Below are 16,411 nucleotides of genomic sequence, written 5' to 3'. Positions count from 1 at the left end.
AAAAGGCATCTTGAGGAGATTTATGCAAGGACAGATTTGAAGCAAAAACAGCTCCCAGGCACATGGGGGAGTCCCCGAAAGGGGGTTGCCTCTGGTGAAGACAACTTCCAGAGTTTTTTATAGTTATACTACCAATGTTTTTGGTCTAGGGAATGAGCCATGTTGATCATGCAGTTTCTTGATTGATTAGCCTTGACCCATGTCCTAACATAGATTTATCCTGGCACCTCCTCTATAGTCCATTGTGCTCTTCCAATTCCATTTTCACTCCCCACAGCCATCTTGGATGCCTCAGATCTATGGTCACCTTTCAGGGGGGTATTTTGAGGTTTGTCTTTTTCTGACCCTTGGTTTGCTTTCTCTAAATTCCACATATAAGTGAAACTAGTTATTTTTTATCTTTCTCTTTCTGACTTATTTTATTTAGCATAATCCTTTCCAGCTGAACCCATGTCACCACAAGTGGCATTAGTTTATCCTTTTGATTGCTCATTAGTATTTCATTTTTGTATGTATCACATCTTCTTGTTTCATTCATCTGTTTTGAGATATTATGTTATTTCCATATTTTGGTTACTGTAAGTAGTGCTGCAGTAAACAAAGGCATGCAGGTTTCCTTGCAAATTCATGATTTTGTGTTCTTTGGGTAGCTACCTGTGAATGGAATTGCTGCATTGTATGGCAGATCCATTTGTAACCTTTTGAGGCACCTCCAAACTGCTTTCCATTGGGAATGAACCAGTCTACATTCCCTTCAACAAAGTAGTAGGATACCTTGTTCTCCACACTCTTGACAGTATTTATTGTTTATGATATATGTGTATGTGTGTGTGTGTGTGTGTGTTTGTATATATGTATGTGTGTGTGCCCTTTTCACTGTTGTGGGCATGGTATATCATTGTGGGTTTGGTTTGCATTTCTCTGATGATTAGTGATAATGAACCTTTTTGTCACACTCTTGTATCACATGTCTTCTTTGGGAAGCGACTAACTCTTCTGCCCATTTTTTGATTGGTCATTTTACTGGGGTATTGTTTTATTTTTGTTGTGCTGTATGAGCTATTTGTAGATTTTTAATCTCAGGCCTTTTGCAAATATTTTCTCATTCTGTATGGTTTTACTTCATTTTGGTTACTGTCTCTTTCACTGTTCAGAAGCTTTATAGTTTGATGTAATCCCAGTTGTTTATAGTCTCATTTTTTTCTTTTCCTGCTGGCGATGAATCTGCAAAGACATCTCTGAATTTTATGTCATAGAATGATTTGTCTGTTTTTCTTTCCTTTATATTTAATGGGTTTAGGATTTACATACAAGTCTTATCCATTTTGAATTAATTTTCGCGTGTGCTGTAAGATAGTGGTTCACATGTTGCCATCAATTTTTTCCAAGACCAATTATTAAAGAGGTTTTATCTGTTCCAGTGCATATATTTCACTCCTTTGTCATGGACTAGTTGTCCATAAATGTGTAGTTCCATTTCTATGTTCACAATTCTATTACATTAATGCATGTGTCTGTCTTTGTTCAACTACTATGCTATTTTAATTATCATGGCTTTATATTATAGTTTGAAGTCTGAAAGTGTGATATCTCAGTTTCCCCACTTTTAATTATGAGAACTTTGCCTGTTTGGAGTCATTTGTGGTTCTATATGAATTTCAGAAATATTTGTTCTACTTGCTTGAAGAATACCATTTAGATTTTCATTTAGGATTGCACTGAATCTGTAAATCATTTTAGGTAGGATGCTGGTTTTGACAATACTATTTCTTCCTATATGTGAGCACAGAATATCTTTCTATTTCTTTTGAATTCTGTTTCTTTCAATAATGAAAGTTTATAGTTTTCCTGTAATAGGTTCTTTGCCTCTTAGGTTTGTTCATCAGTTTTTGATGTCTGAAAATAACTAGCTATTATATTGATTGGAGTTGCATTGAATACATAGGTTAGTAACTGACATAGTAATACTTCTTATCTATGTATATGGAATACCTTCCATTTATTTTGATCTATGATTTATTTTATTAGAGTTTTATATCTTCTTTATATAGGTCTTGTTTATATTTTATAAGATTTATAACCAAGTAATTTTTGGTATAAATGTGAATGATTTTACCTTTTTAGCTTAATATTACAGTAGTTCATGGCTATGATGTATAAAGTAATTTTATTTGTTAACTTTGTATCCTGACGTCTTGCAATAATTGCACACTAGTTCTAGGACTTTCACTGTTGATTGCTGGGATGTTCTATGTAGATATACCTGCAAACATGGCAGCTTTAATTTTCCCTTTCCAAATTGTATGCTTTTTACTTCCTTTTATTTTATGAACTAAGATTTCCATTGTGATGTTGAATAGGAAAATAAAAAAGGACATTTTCTTTGTTCCTGATCTTAGGCAGAAAGCATTTTATGATTCACTGTTAAGTATAATGTTAACTGTATGATTTTGAAGATGCTCTTTATAAACTTGAGAAATACAAATGCCATTTGTGAATCTATTCATATGATCATTTTTTCTTTTTTTGGCCTATTGATTTAATGGATTACATTAGTTGATTTCAAAAATTGTTTCAGTCTTGCATACCTGCAATAAATACCTCATGGTAGTGGGGTTTATACACTATTGTAGTCTACTTATTAATATGTTGTTCAGGATTTTGCATTCATATTCATGTGATATGTTTTCTGGAAAGTATTATAGAGAATTAATATAATTTATTTCTAAATGTTTGGTAGACTATACCAGTGAATCCATCTGAACCTTATGCTTTGTGTTTGGAAGCTTATTAGTGATTCAGTTTCTTTAATAGGCAACAACTTATTTACATTGTCAATTTGTTTTTGTGTAGAACTGATTATATTTCATTGAGGTTATCAAATTTATAAACTGAGATGTTCATAATATTTTCTATTTTCAGTATATGAGATCACTAGTGATAGTACCTCTTTCATTTCTGATATTAGTAATCTATGTACTTAGTATTAAATTAACCTTGCTAGAGATTTATCAGTTTTCATGATCTTCTCCAAGATGACTCTTATTTTGATTGATTTTTCTTGAGTTTCTGTGTTTTATTTCATGGATAGATGCTCTAATTTTACCTTCTGCTTCTTTTGGGTTTATTTTTTAGTTTCATAAGAAGGAAGTTTAGAATATAGGTTTTAGAACTTCTTTTTGTCTAATACACATTTTTAATACTACTTTTTATCTTTGCTTTTCCTTCTTCCCACGGCTTTATACTATTTATATATTTATTTTCCTTTATTTTAAAATAAATTTGAATTTTTCTTTAGACTTCCTTTTGACTTATATGTAATTTAGAAATTTGTAGTTTAATCTTCGAGTATTTTGGTATTTTCCAGATATTTGTGTTTTGAAAACAGATTTTGTATAATTTATATTCTTTTAAATGTGTTAAAATGTGTTTATGATCCAGTGTCTACAGTGGTGAATATTCCATATGAACTTGAAAAGAATGTGTATATTGCTGTTGCTGGATGAGATAGCCTATAAGTGTCAATTAGATCCAGTTGATTAATGACCCTTTTAAGTTCAATTACAGTTTTTCAGATTTTATGCCTTCTGGATCTGTCAGTTACTGATAGTGCTGTATTAAAGTCTCTAGCAATAATACTAGACTTACTTTCTTAGCAGTTTGATCAGCTTTTGCATCATATACTTTTATTCTCTGTTGTTGTAGGGTGCATACATGTTCAGGATCATTATTTTTTTTGGAGAAGTAATCCTTTCATGTAATGTTCCTATTTAGCCCTTATAATTGCCCTTTTTCTGAACTCTGCTTTTTTTTTTAAATGTATAAGACTACTTCAGCTTTCTTTTGACCATTGTTATATTGTACTATGCTTTTCTCTATCCTTTTTATTTTTAATCTATATATCTTTATGTTGATTATTGATAAAATATATTTTCTTGTGGAAATTAAATAATTGAGTTTTGTTTTTAGTAACTCGGATAATCCATGTTTTCTAATTGATATACATATCATAATTTAAAGTGATTTTTGATATAATTATGTTAATAATAACATAATTGTATTATTTTCTATTATCCTTGTTCTTTGTTTCTTTTTCTCTTTCTTTTTGCCTTCTCTGTTTATAATTGAGTATTCTGTATGATTATATTTGGTCCACTAATGTATCAATTATACTTTTTAATTGATGTAAAATTATAACATAAACTTCAGCGGTTCATCATGAAATCAACACACGTATGTAATTTATTAAGTTAAGTCACTATCCCCCTTTCTGTTAATTTACTCACCCTTTCCCCCACACCTGCTTCCCCCTGGTAACTACTAATTGATATTATAATCCAAAAGTTTATTGTTGCTTTATTCAGACCATCAGTTTTCTCTATATATCACAAAGAAGTAAAGTCATATGGTGTTTGTCTCTCCCTGACTTATTTTACTAAGCCTAATTCCGTTTAGGTCCATTCATGTTGTTGCAAATGACACAATATCATCTTCCTTGTAGCTAAATAGTATTCTGTTTTGTATATACACCATATCTCCATTATGTGTTCATCAATGGATAGGAGCTGAGGTTGTTTTCAGTTCTTGGCTATTGTAGATACTGTAAATCCTGCAATAAAAAGAGGGATGCATCTGTCTATTCAAATTGGTGTTTTTGTACTTTGCAGGGAAATACATAGAAGTGGGACAACTGGATTATATAGAATTTCTGTTAATTCTTTGTGAAATCTGCACCCAATCCATAATGGCTACCATCTACACACATACTAAATGGCATATATGGATTCCCTTTTCTCCATATCCTATCCAATATTTGTTTCTTTTTTTTTTTTTTTTTTTGGATCATAGCCATTCTCATGAGTGTGATATAATAGGTTGTTGTTTTGCTTTGCATTTTTCTAGTAAAGAGAGACATTATTTTCATGGCCTTATTTACCATCTATGTCTTCTTTGAGACAAGGTAAATATAAGTGTCTATTGATACCTCTGTCCATTTATTTCTTATTTTATTATTATAATAGTTTATTTTTACATCATTTTGTGCCTTTTTCCATCTCAGTTGTAATCCCTGCGGACTTCCTGTCACCAGTTCATCCGTGTGCCATCACCATAGTCTGGTGCACTCCTAACCCTCACCCCCCATTTTTGATCCCATTCCCCATTCTACCCCCATAAAATGTCTCTGGTTCATTATTATTGTTTTCCCCCCATGGCTGTAGCAGCACTGCAACTCCCACTTGCCCACAAGTTGATCTTTGCAGTCTTCAGATGTCCTGGGTTCCCTCTATGCTTGGATGTGCCTGGGGTGGGGGATGGGGGGGGGCTTGTGCGGGCAAATTATAAGTGTTGCAGGCCTCCCTGCAGCTGGGCCTGTGGAGCCAGTCAAGCCAGTTGAGCTGGTTTTCTTTACCTCCTGTGTGCCCTGTACAGGTGAAGGTGAACAGAGCCTTAAGGGCCACAAGTCTCCCAGCCTCTGTGGTGGGGGTAGAATGGGAGGGGGGTGCAGGGACTGCCAGAAGGGCTGCAAACCTCCCTGATGTGCCATCAGCCAGTTTTCCCTCTCCACTTCCAGGGCTCTGTGCACCACTCCAAGCAGTCTTTCCCTGCAGCTTGGGCTCCACTCACTGAGCTGAGTTGTCTTTCTTTACCTCCAGGTTTTGTGGGTAGAAGCAGGAAGAAAAACAGCAAGCCTCCAGTCTGAGGCACTCCCTAACACCTGTTAGAGCTCCTCAATTGCTGAGTCTCCCTCAGTTATCTTCCATCTAGTGAGTCCAGGGTGCTCTCATTTGGGTTGAAACTCATAGTATGTAAGTCTATGGTATCTGTCCTGTGTGAGCCTGGAGGAAGTGTGTTCAGTGTCCTTGCTCTGTTGCCATCTTGCGGGGGCCGTGGCATCACTCCACCTCTGTCCATTTTTAAATAGGATTTTTTGTTGTTGAATTTTATGACTTAGATTTGGGATATTAACCCTGTGTCATTTTTGTATGATTTTTTTACAACTTTTCTTAGTGGTTGCCTTTGCATTTACAGCCTACATCTACAACTAATCCAGTAATTTGAAATAGTATATCAGTGCACAGGTAGTATTAGTGCTTTATACCAGCATACTCCCAACTCTATTCTTCAGTAAGTTGTAATATAATAATATTGCCATTCATTTGCTTATCTATAAGGTATAATCACTAAGTACATTATTGCTATTATCTTTTGAAGCTTTAACTTGTTAGATCAGTTAAGAATAAGAAAAATCATTTATTCCTCCTCTAATGCTCTTTCTCTTCTTTATATGGATTTGAGCTGTTGACCTAAATCTTTTTCTGTAAAGAATTTCTTTTAAATATCTCTTGCAAGGCAGGTATGGTGGTGACAAATTTCCTCAGTGTTTATCTGGAAAAGTCTTTATATCTCTCTTTTTACATTTTGAAGAATAATTTTGATGGGTACAGAATTCAGGCTAGTATTTTTATTTAACTTCTTAAATATGTTGTTCCTTCTTTGTGCTTGGCATGGTTTTTGTAAAGAAGTATGATACAGTATTTTTGCTTGATCTTATTCAGTAAAGTGTTTTGTTCCTCGGGCTTTTAGAAGCATTTTTTTAATTGTCTTTGATTTTGTTTAGTATGAATATCATATAAATTTCTTTTGTATGCATCTTGCTTAGTGTTTTCTGACTCTTTTATTTGGTGTTTATCATTATTTTGGGAAACTTTTCAGTCATTGCTACTTCAGATATTTCCACTGTTCTTTTTTTTCTCCATGTTGGTATGCCAATTAAAAGTATGGTAAACCTGGCCCTCCCTGGTGGCACAGCAGGTTAAAGCACAGCGCTAAGAAGCTTAAGCCACTTCCGCATGAGTTCGATTCCCACCTGCCCTGAGGAGATCCACATGGCGAGGCAGACCTCTCCTGACCCTCCTGCTGTTCCCCTCAGCAGTGTACTTCGTCCATCTGCCTGTTCTGCTCCCTGTTCTGTCTCTGGTGAATCCTCTCACCCTCCACATCTCTGGCCTGTACCCCAGTTCTATATGAATAAATAAATAAATCTTAAAAAAAAAAGCATGGTGGGCCCTCCCTGGTGGCGCAGCGGGTTAAAGCACAGCACTAAGAAGCTAAAGCCACTTCCGCATGAGTTCGATTCCCGCCTGCCCTGGAGGTGACCACATGGCGTGGCAGACCTCTCCTGACCCGCCCGCTGCTCCCCTCAGCAGTGTACTTCGTCGATCTGCCTGTTCTGCTCCCCACTCTGTCTCTGGTGAAGCCTCTCACCGCCCCTGAGCCTCTGGCCTGTACCCCAGTTCTATATGTACGAATAAATAAATCTTTAAAAAAAAAAAAAAAGCATGGTAAACCTTTTGTTTTTGACCCACAGTTCTTTGATAATCTGTTGTTTTTAAATCATTTTCTCTTTTTATTTCAGTGTTAGAAGTTTCTATTGACATTTCTTCTTATCTGTCATATTCTTAACTGTGTCCAGTCCACTGTTAAAACACATCAAAGGGATTCTTCCTTTCTGTTACTGTGATTTTGATTTTTAGAAATTCCTTTTGATTTTTTTCTTAAAGCTCGTATCTTGCTGTTTACATGATGCATTTCTTCCTTTATGACTTCTTACTTATCCTTTACAGTCCTAAGCACATTAATCCCAGTTGATTTAAATTCCCAGTCTGATAATTCCAAAACATTTGCCATCTCTTTGGTTTTGATGTTCACTGTGTCTTGTCACACTGTATTTTTGGTCATTACTATGGCTTATAGTTTTCTGGTGCCCACCAGATGTAATGGGTAAAAGGACCTATGGGAAATAGATCTTTGCTGTCAGATTTTGTGATTTTGTTTTGTTTTGTATGTGGGGGGGGGGGCGGCTGGCATTGTTATCTGTTTAGGTTTCCCCTGTGTATTAGATTCTAAACTTTCCTCTGGTGTACTTGATTTTTGTTCTTCCCTTATTTGTCCTTTGATTTCTCTAGACTTAACTGTTGTCTGAGAAGCAGAGTCATTTTCGTCATAGTCTCTTGTTATAACGCAAGAGGCCTACTGATGTGTTGGTAAGGTATGGGGAGACAGATAACTTTCAGTAGTGCTATGATTATGAATTTCAGTCGTTTAGCAAGCCTATGCCCTTCATAAGTACTTATAACGTTCTTTTTTAAAGATTTATTTATTAATGCATAAAGAACTGGGGGTACAGGCCAGAGGTGAGGGAGTGAGAGGATTCACCAGAGACAGAGTAGGGAGCAGAATAAGCAGATGTACTGAAATACACTGCTGAGGGGAGCAGTGGGTAGGTCAGGAGACATCTGCCACTCCATGTGTGTCATCTCCCCTGTGGGGATGGAACTGCTGCTGCAGAGGCTGCTACAGCCTTACAATGCTTCACTTTGAACTCAGATATTTTGTTTTTCCTAGGTCACAACATTTCTGGTCAGTCCCCAGTACATGAAGTTCTGATAAAATAGCTTCTTCTGAAGATAGGCTTTTTCTTCTTTTTTTTTTTTTTAGAAGAATAGAATGCTCTGTACATATGTTTTAATAGGCTACTTTTCCTTTCCCCTCTCAAAGAACTCTTGGAATTGAAACTTGGAAAATTGTATATATCCCTTTAGGATTGGACACCCTTAGAATTTTTAATTCTGCAATATTTTTCCACACTGAACTTCTTAGTAAATAGTAAATTAAAGATTTGATTCTCCTACCTCAGTACTGGTTGCCAAGGAGTTTTCATCTCATGTAGTAAATTTTAATTCCCTGTGTCTGCCTGTCTGTCACTTCAATATTCAATATAATAGTTTACCCTGTTATCTCAGTTCTCTGATGTGTGTAAGAAGGCATGATTTTCAGTTTATTATGTTTTTTTCTTGTTTTTATTAGTTTTTAATTGTGGTAATATTTGGGTACCTCATCAGGCATTGCCACCATAGTGCATCTACCACCAACTCACTCATAGTCAACACCATAGACCATTGTACATCCTACCTTCTTTGTTCTTAACTCCCCCACTTCCCTTTTTTTTTTTTTTTTGACTGAATTGTAGGGATGATTTCTGAGCTCCTTTCATGCTAGACTGGAATGAAGGAGAATTTTTGACCCATTAAATACAGTTGTAAATTTTTCATCTCTTGAAAACTATCTTTTAATTAATGCAGTGCATTTTTCTTTAAAGATGTTAACAGTAAGATCTTTTGGAACATTGACTTTTTTTTCTTATTTTTCCTCTCTCAAATAGATCCTAAATGTCCAGGAGATGTTGATTTTTACAACAGTGACTGGGATATTAAGACAATCACTAGCTCCTTGAAATTCTACCTGAGGTATGCCTTTTATGATTTAGGACTGCTTTTCTTAAGCAATAAAATTTGCCTGTGTAGAGATAAAAGTTAATGTAATTCCAGTTTCAGAGGGCAATAAAATATTGCTAAAGAAAAAAATATTGAAAAATATTTGTTAAAGAAAAATGTACATTTGCAGACTTAAAAAAATATCTGGAAATTTAAACAAGGAAAGCATCAAAATCATAGAATTATTATTGAAAATGACTCAAAATGCTTTTAAAATAATTGAAGTTTATCATTGTCTTTGGATCAGTTGATGCCACATTATGCTCTTTAGTAAAATTTTAAGTTGTGACAGTTCAAGATTGTTAAGAAGTTAGTGTATAAGTATTCTTAAACATTAACTTGCATTTTCCAGTTATGTGTGTTTTGTTGATGAATTTGCTTTATATCCCTAATCCATATAACATAAATGAATATTAAGAAAACACAACCATTAAATGTTGGAATTAAATGAATTGAAAGCAGTAGAAAAAATTTTAACCTACCTGCAAAATCTGGGAATGTACAATAATGATGAATACATTCTGAAGTGATCAATATAATTTTATATTATGTGATATCATCTGGTATTAGCATGTTTACCATCCCTTCTGGCTAGTAGTATACACCGTACTTCACATGATAAAAGGTCCTCTTTTCAGTTATTCTACTCTTTTGGTATTAAGGTACTTAAATAATTAAAAATAAACAGGGTTCCAAATACAGTTGTTAAATGATTTTCTGATGTAATATCATCTTAGATATGTATGTTAATGTGAATGCTCTTTCTAGGAGTATTTTTCCTGAATCTGCCAAAGAAGAAAGGTATTACTGTTGGAGGGTTTGTTCTGTGCTATGCCGTGTTCTAGTTGCTTACATTGACAGTATCATTGTTCCTTTTCATAATTACCCTGTAAGGTAAATGGTACTGTACTCATACTGCTGATGAAGAAATTGAAGCAAACCACTCTACCATTATGTAGTATTTATTACCACAGCTTGCATTATTTGAACCTAAGTATTTCTGACTTAAGACCACCAGTGCTGGAGCATCTTTTCCCACTATTCTCACCTCAAGGAGCTGTGGCTTTCTTGGAGTTGCTTTGGTAATTTAGTAAAGACAGCAATCTGATATGCATGCTCTTCAGAAGACTTGCAATTATACAGGTACTGAGAATAAATTATTCCATAATGTAACAAAGGAATCATTTTCTTCAAAGATGACATAGCTTAAGTTCCTCGCCACATTAAATTTTCCCTACTTATGCCATTATAAGTATCATGGCCCCTTTGAAAGAATGGGAAGATCAAGATTGAAGGTGTGAGTGGGCAGTACCTCAGTGATGTCTTTTTCCTTAAGATTCCATGGACCTTTAATATGCACAAGCCAGTCAACACCCTTTAGATATCTCAAAGATATCAGTGTTCTCAGAGTGGACCTCCTTTATCTGTATTCTTGGTGCCTAGTCCCTCTTCTCCAGCATTTCCAGAAGAGTTCTCTAATATCATCACTTGTGCCTTCTGTATCTTTTAACCTCTCTCATTCAACCCACTGTTTCCTCTTATCATGAACTTGCTCCAGCAATGCACATCCCCATAAACCTGAGTCTTTTATTCTTCCATTCACTAAGTCATTCAAAAAACGTTTCCTTTATGCCTCCTCTATGCCTAGCATGGTGATATGCAGTAAACATACAGTTGAATAGGTATGGCCCATGACCTTCAAGTGATAATAGTATATTGATGAGGGACAGACAAAACACAAATTTGTGTTTCATACAGCCAAATGACAATCATGTCTTTACTGATTTAGAAAATACAATGGAAAGTTTAAAGATGACAAGTTAAATTTTGGATATTTCAAATTTGATTATCTTTGAAGAAATCAGGGCAAGATGTTAAGTAGGCAATTGTATAATAAGAATAAAAACCACATAAGGGCCTGAGCTAAAAAATTGGGAATTATTAACAATATAGGTAATTGGAGGCATAATTTAGACAAGGTTGTCAAGTAAGAGAGATACTCCACCCCTTCCCAGCCAAGCTTCATATGTGAAGTGAACTCTTCCTATTTCTACTTCTTAATCTCCCAGTTTACTATTTAGCCCACTGTCATCTAACTGCTGCAGTGTCTCCTTCACTGAAGCTGCTCCTGTCAAGATCATTAGTGATTCCTTCAGTATGAAACACAACAAATAATTATAAGCTTTTACCTTACTTTATCTCTCTGTATCATTTAAAACTGTTCACAAGCCCTCCTTGAAACATTCTCGTTTATTTGTATGCCAATATTATTTCTTGCTTTGGATTTTCTCTCACCTCTTTGACCGTTGTTAACAATTCCCTTTATGGACTTTCTACCTCATGTTTCTCAGGGCTCTTCTCTCTTTTCATTGTACTGTAGGGACTCCAAATTCATATATCCACAAGTGCCAGGTTATAAAATGAGAGAAGTAGATCCACATTAAAGGTGTTGTATATTGAACTTAATTTAAAAACTGTTCCCTTTTTACATATAAACTGTAATATTCTTTACTTCCACGAATAACCATGTGGATCCAGAGTAGCCAGATTGTTCAGTAGAGGTGGAAAATACAAATTTTTGCTTCAAATATCTCAGTATATCAATATTTTCATGACTGATTCTATGAGACTACTTTGTATATACTATCCTAGACAAATTTTGGAAAACTTGGAGTAGCTAATGTCTGCCAGGTTACCATCCCTATTTCAACAGTGTTAACTGTTATCATGGTTTTAATCACCCTTATAGGGTCATGGTTTTCATACTTACTTCCCAGCATTGTAAGGGCAATCCATCCATTGCCCCCGTAAACATCTTGCATTGACTCTCCATGAAGCCCCTCTGACTTCCCATCTCCACTTCTCTTTGACTTAATTTTTATTCTATCCAGTCTCCTGCTCCATCAACATACCCAATCCTTTAGTGTCTTTCAAAGAGCTCTCCTCATCTTGTTTTTCTATCCTTAATTCACTGTTTTTGTTTCTTTATTATCACTTGTCTGGATTACAATATAGCAAGCAGTATAGCATAGTGATTTAAGAGCATGAATTTAAGGCAGTGTACCTACTTCTGCCGTGGATTAACTATATGGTTAGAACATATTATTTAACTTCTGTGGACCGCAGTTTCCTTATGTATAAAATGGAGGTAATAATATTATCTACCTAACAAGTTGTCTAAAGGACTGAATATGTAAATGTTTGTAAATAACTTAGAACTGTGAAGAGTCTGCTATTGATAAATTTGCTTTCTTCCTTTCTCTGAATTATCCACTACCTACCTCTATTTTAATATCATACTTGTTGCATTGAATGGCAGATTTTGTATATGGCAGTTCATCTAGACTATTAAATCAGTGGATTCCCAAATAGCTGTCACAATGCCAGGCACAAGTAGATACTAATACTGTTTGACTAAGGAAAGAACCCTATTGATGACTCAATTTCTTCCTTTATTAAATGGAATTTGAGTAACTACTCCACTATTGGAACACTCGAATAAACTCTTATTTGATGTGGCAGTACTTTGGAAACTAGATGACTATCAAATTATGAAGACTTCCTAATAGTTTTCAGAGTGGGTCCGCTTTGGAAATTTGTAGGACTTTCATTTTTGAAAACTAATTGCAGACCTTTTTAGTGCTCTCAGCCCTTACTTTTTGCAAGTCTTCTGTTGAATTACTAGCAACTAGGACTCCTTTGACAAAGCTTCAAGTGGAGAGAAAAAATTACGCTGTCACATTAAACTGTCAGGCTCAGAAACTTCAACCTGACTGCCCACAGAACTGAGAACCTGAGGTCTGGCTACTTCCTCTCCAAAAGGACTTACAGTGTTCATTAATTTCAGGAATCTTTCTGAACCTGTCATGACCTATAGACTTCACAAAGAGCTGGTCTCTGCTGCCAGTAAGTATTTATGTTACTAGCTAATTGTGTTGTCCTGGGTTCATAATTTTTATAGCAACAATCCTGGAAAACTTCTTGAGGGAAAATAATTGAGGAAAATAGAAAAGCACATACACAGATTTTGTTCTAGAGTTTCCTGCTGGCTATCTAATTCAGTATTGCATTATTTTTCATAAGTTAATGTTATTGGAATTTGTTGAAGAAAATAGACTAATTTGAGGAAAATTACAGGTATGCAGACTTGACTGTGCTTCTTCTAACAGAAAAAAGGTTATTGACTCCCTTTAAATGAGGGAATAAAAAATGGTTGATTACCATTGCTGTATTAGTGTTTTTTGAGCACTTTGCCTTTTCAAATGCTTTTCAGTTATGTTGTGAACAGTTACACCCAATTTGTCATCAATAGAATTATATTTTCTGGATGATAAAACTGAGGGTGGGAGAAGAGAAGTGAATGAGAAATAATGCATCTCTAATGCTAAAGAAGCATTAAAAGTTCTGTGTAAGGTCACTAGATGAGTAAGCCTCCTTACCTTCACGTGGCCGTTCTATAGTGTACCCTGTATGGTGTGCTGGGGGAAAGATTCGGAGGCCCTGTCCTCATAATGGATATTCGTTAAGACAGGAGACTTTTGATCTTTACTCTGAGTTCTCTTAGTGATTTTCACAGGCTACTTCTCAATACCACAAATAAGGGCAGGTGGGCCAGGGCTTCCATATGAATGTTGCTATGTGGAACATTAGGAGCAACCTGTGTATGCAGAATTCTGGCTTTGTGTGGCTTTTCTATGCACCTGTGTGTTTTGGGTTTAGAAGAAGCTTTCCTGCATGACTTCCCTAAGAAAATGGCCTACATCATGAGGCAAGCCTGGGGACACCTGGGTAGCCATTGACTGATTGTGTGACCGTGGTCTGAGGTGGTCTGGGAATAGCTCAGAGATTACTTAAAGTGCATCCTGCTACTTGCACAGGAAGCCCCCCCCCCCCCCCCCCGTATGTGGGGTCAGCATATCCCCTCTGGTTCCCCATGAAAAATGATTCCCCCTTCTCTCCCCTAGATCCTGCTCCTCCTGCACTTGCTGTACAATCAATCATGCTTGCTTGATAATGCTAATAAATAACAAAAGTACTGCTCACTGAGTAGCAGCGTCTTGCCTTGCAAACCAGTTCCACAACTCAGTTTATCTCAGTGTGTTTTGGGGAATGTGCTGGTGTGTTCCCGATACATCTTTCTATGAGACAGTCTTGCTTTTTCATTTCATCTTTGTATTGTCCCTTCTAACTAACTCACCTTTCTAAGCCTGTTTGATTTTATCTCTCTTTTACATTTTGGTCTCTTTCTTTTTGTCACAGGGTCTTTGTTTCTTGTCCTCTCTTTGCCATTGTGTTTATATATCTATTTACCTCTCTGTCTCTTTCCATCTATCTCTTTATGTCTGCCTCTCTATCTCTATGTGTGTTCATATGTTTGTCTATGTGTGAGAATTTGCTTGATACAGTTGCCCAGAAGACAAAATTCTGTCTCTCTGTTCTTTCTCAGAGTCTGACAATCTGGATTACCGACTGGGAGCTATTCACTCCCTGGTATATAAGCTACCAGAAAAGAACCGGGAAATGCTGGAACTTCTTATAAGACACTTAGTCAAGTAAGTAACTCCTGGGTTTTCAGGGAAAATTCTTTTTTTTTTTTAAAGATTTATTTATTTATTCATACAGAACTGGGGTACCGGCCAGAGATGCTGAGGGTGAGAGGATTCACCAGGAACAGAGTGGGGAGCAGAACAGGCAGATCAACGAAGTACACTGCTGAGGGGAGCAGCGGGCAGGTCAGGAGAGGTCTGCCACGCCATGTGGATCTCCTCAGGGCAGGCAGGGATCAAACTCATGCGGAATTGGCTTAAGCTTCTTAGTGCAGTGCTCCAACCCACTGTGTCACCACGGAGGGCCCTCAGGGAAAATTCTTATTAGAGTACTGGCCTAATATTAGGACTGCAGAGAAGCTGCCTGTCAGCCTTTAATAAAGCACTCCCCAACTGCTTTATTCTGGGCAGTGCTTTGTGAGAAACGCACTGTGATTTTCCTTGACACTTACATGTATCCTCCTAACTCATGCATCTCAGTTAAAGGAGTAACTCAGTTGAGGAGAATATACAGTAGGATCAACATAGGTTTGCTGTCAAATAAACCTGGTTTTAAATTCCAGATCTACCACTTATTTAGTTATATAGTTTTGGAAATCCTCTCTTTGCCTCTGGTAATTTGTAAAATAAAAAGAATATCCTACCTTCCATACAAGGCTGCTGTATAGAGTTGGATGAACACAGGTAAAGTTTATGGAACATGGAGGATTCTCAAGAAATCGGAGTCATTGTTAAGATTATGGTCAATTTTTTTCTTTACCTGGATATGGTATCCCAGGAAGGAATAGATAATAGCATTCCAGAAATTAGGCCTAGCATTGGGTTTCAAGATTGGAAGGTGTAAGGGAAGGGATGCCTGTACCCCACTGTGGTGCTTCCTAGACAGAGGGTTCAATATTGTGAATAAGTTTAATTTGCTAGATTCACGAAGGCCAGTTGCTTCTTGTTAGGAAGCAGTATGAGGCAGCAGAAAACACTCTGTCCAGGAGTCAGTTCTGCTGAATGTTTCAGTTCTGCTACTACCTTTCCTTATGACCATGGGCAGATCACTCTCAAGGTCACTTATGGTATATTAAAAAGTAAAGAAATAAAACCATAACAATTGTGATATATTTTTGGTAGTTATGCTTAACAAAATAAAACTGGAAGCACATCCAAAAAAATGCAGTTCTGGTATATTTAACCTCATTTGGAGAGGCTCCTCTGAACTCCTAAAACTGAGGCCCTTAGTGAAGATGGATCTCTAGTCTAAATGGGTCCCTTTCCCTGGAACCCCAACCCCCCCCCATCTTGATAAATCCTGAAAACTAGATCTCTGGATCTCTGGTTCTCTGATATTGTTTAATGAAATATCTCTAAGATCTGATTCAGCTATGATGTTCTAAATTTATTGGCTTCCTTTTTATATTTCTATCATTCTGTATTATCTATATTCTATATAGATAAACAGGAAGAATAACAAGATGATGGCTTTTGTATTTATTGCTAACGCTTGCAATTTGGGTTGAGAATGTTGAGGTATTTTCTTTC

General features: G+C 36.1%; 1 protein-coding gene across 4 annotated transcripts in view; it reads left to right on the top strand.

The window, feature by feature from the left end:
• Positions 1-16,411, top strand: part of OPHN1 (oligophrenin 1) — a 487,931-nt gene that overhangs the window by 371,693 nt on the left and 99,827 nt on the right. For all 4 annotated transcript variants that reach the window (XM_012733926.1, XM_012733925.1, XM_004694439.2 and 1 more), the window contains exons 16-18: positions 9,224-9,308; positions 13,183-13,241; positions 14,782-14,887. In XM_012733926.1, the coding sequence (XP_012589380.1) occupies positions 9,224-9,308; positions 13,183-13,241; positions 14,782-14,887 (250 nt within the window). The remainder of the gene's footprint in view (positions 1-9,223; positions 9,309-13,182; positions 13,242-14,781; positions 14,888-16,411) is intronic.

This window comes from Condylura cristata, unplaced genomic scaffold (assembly GCF_000260355.1).
Source record: "Condylura cristata isolate star-nosed mole 26May11 unplaced genomic scaffold, ConCri1.0 scaffold00043, whole genome shotgun sequence".
NCBI classification, from domain to species: Eukaryota; Metazoa; Chordata; class Mammalia; order Eulipotyphla; family Talpidae; genus Condylura; species Condylura cristata.
Note: the sequence above shows the minus strand (reverse complement) of the source record. Positions and strands in the feature narration are given on the sequence as shown.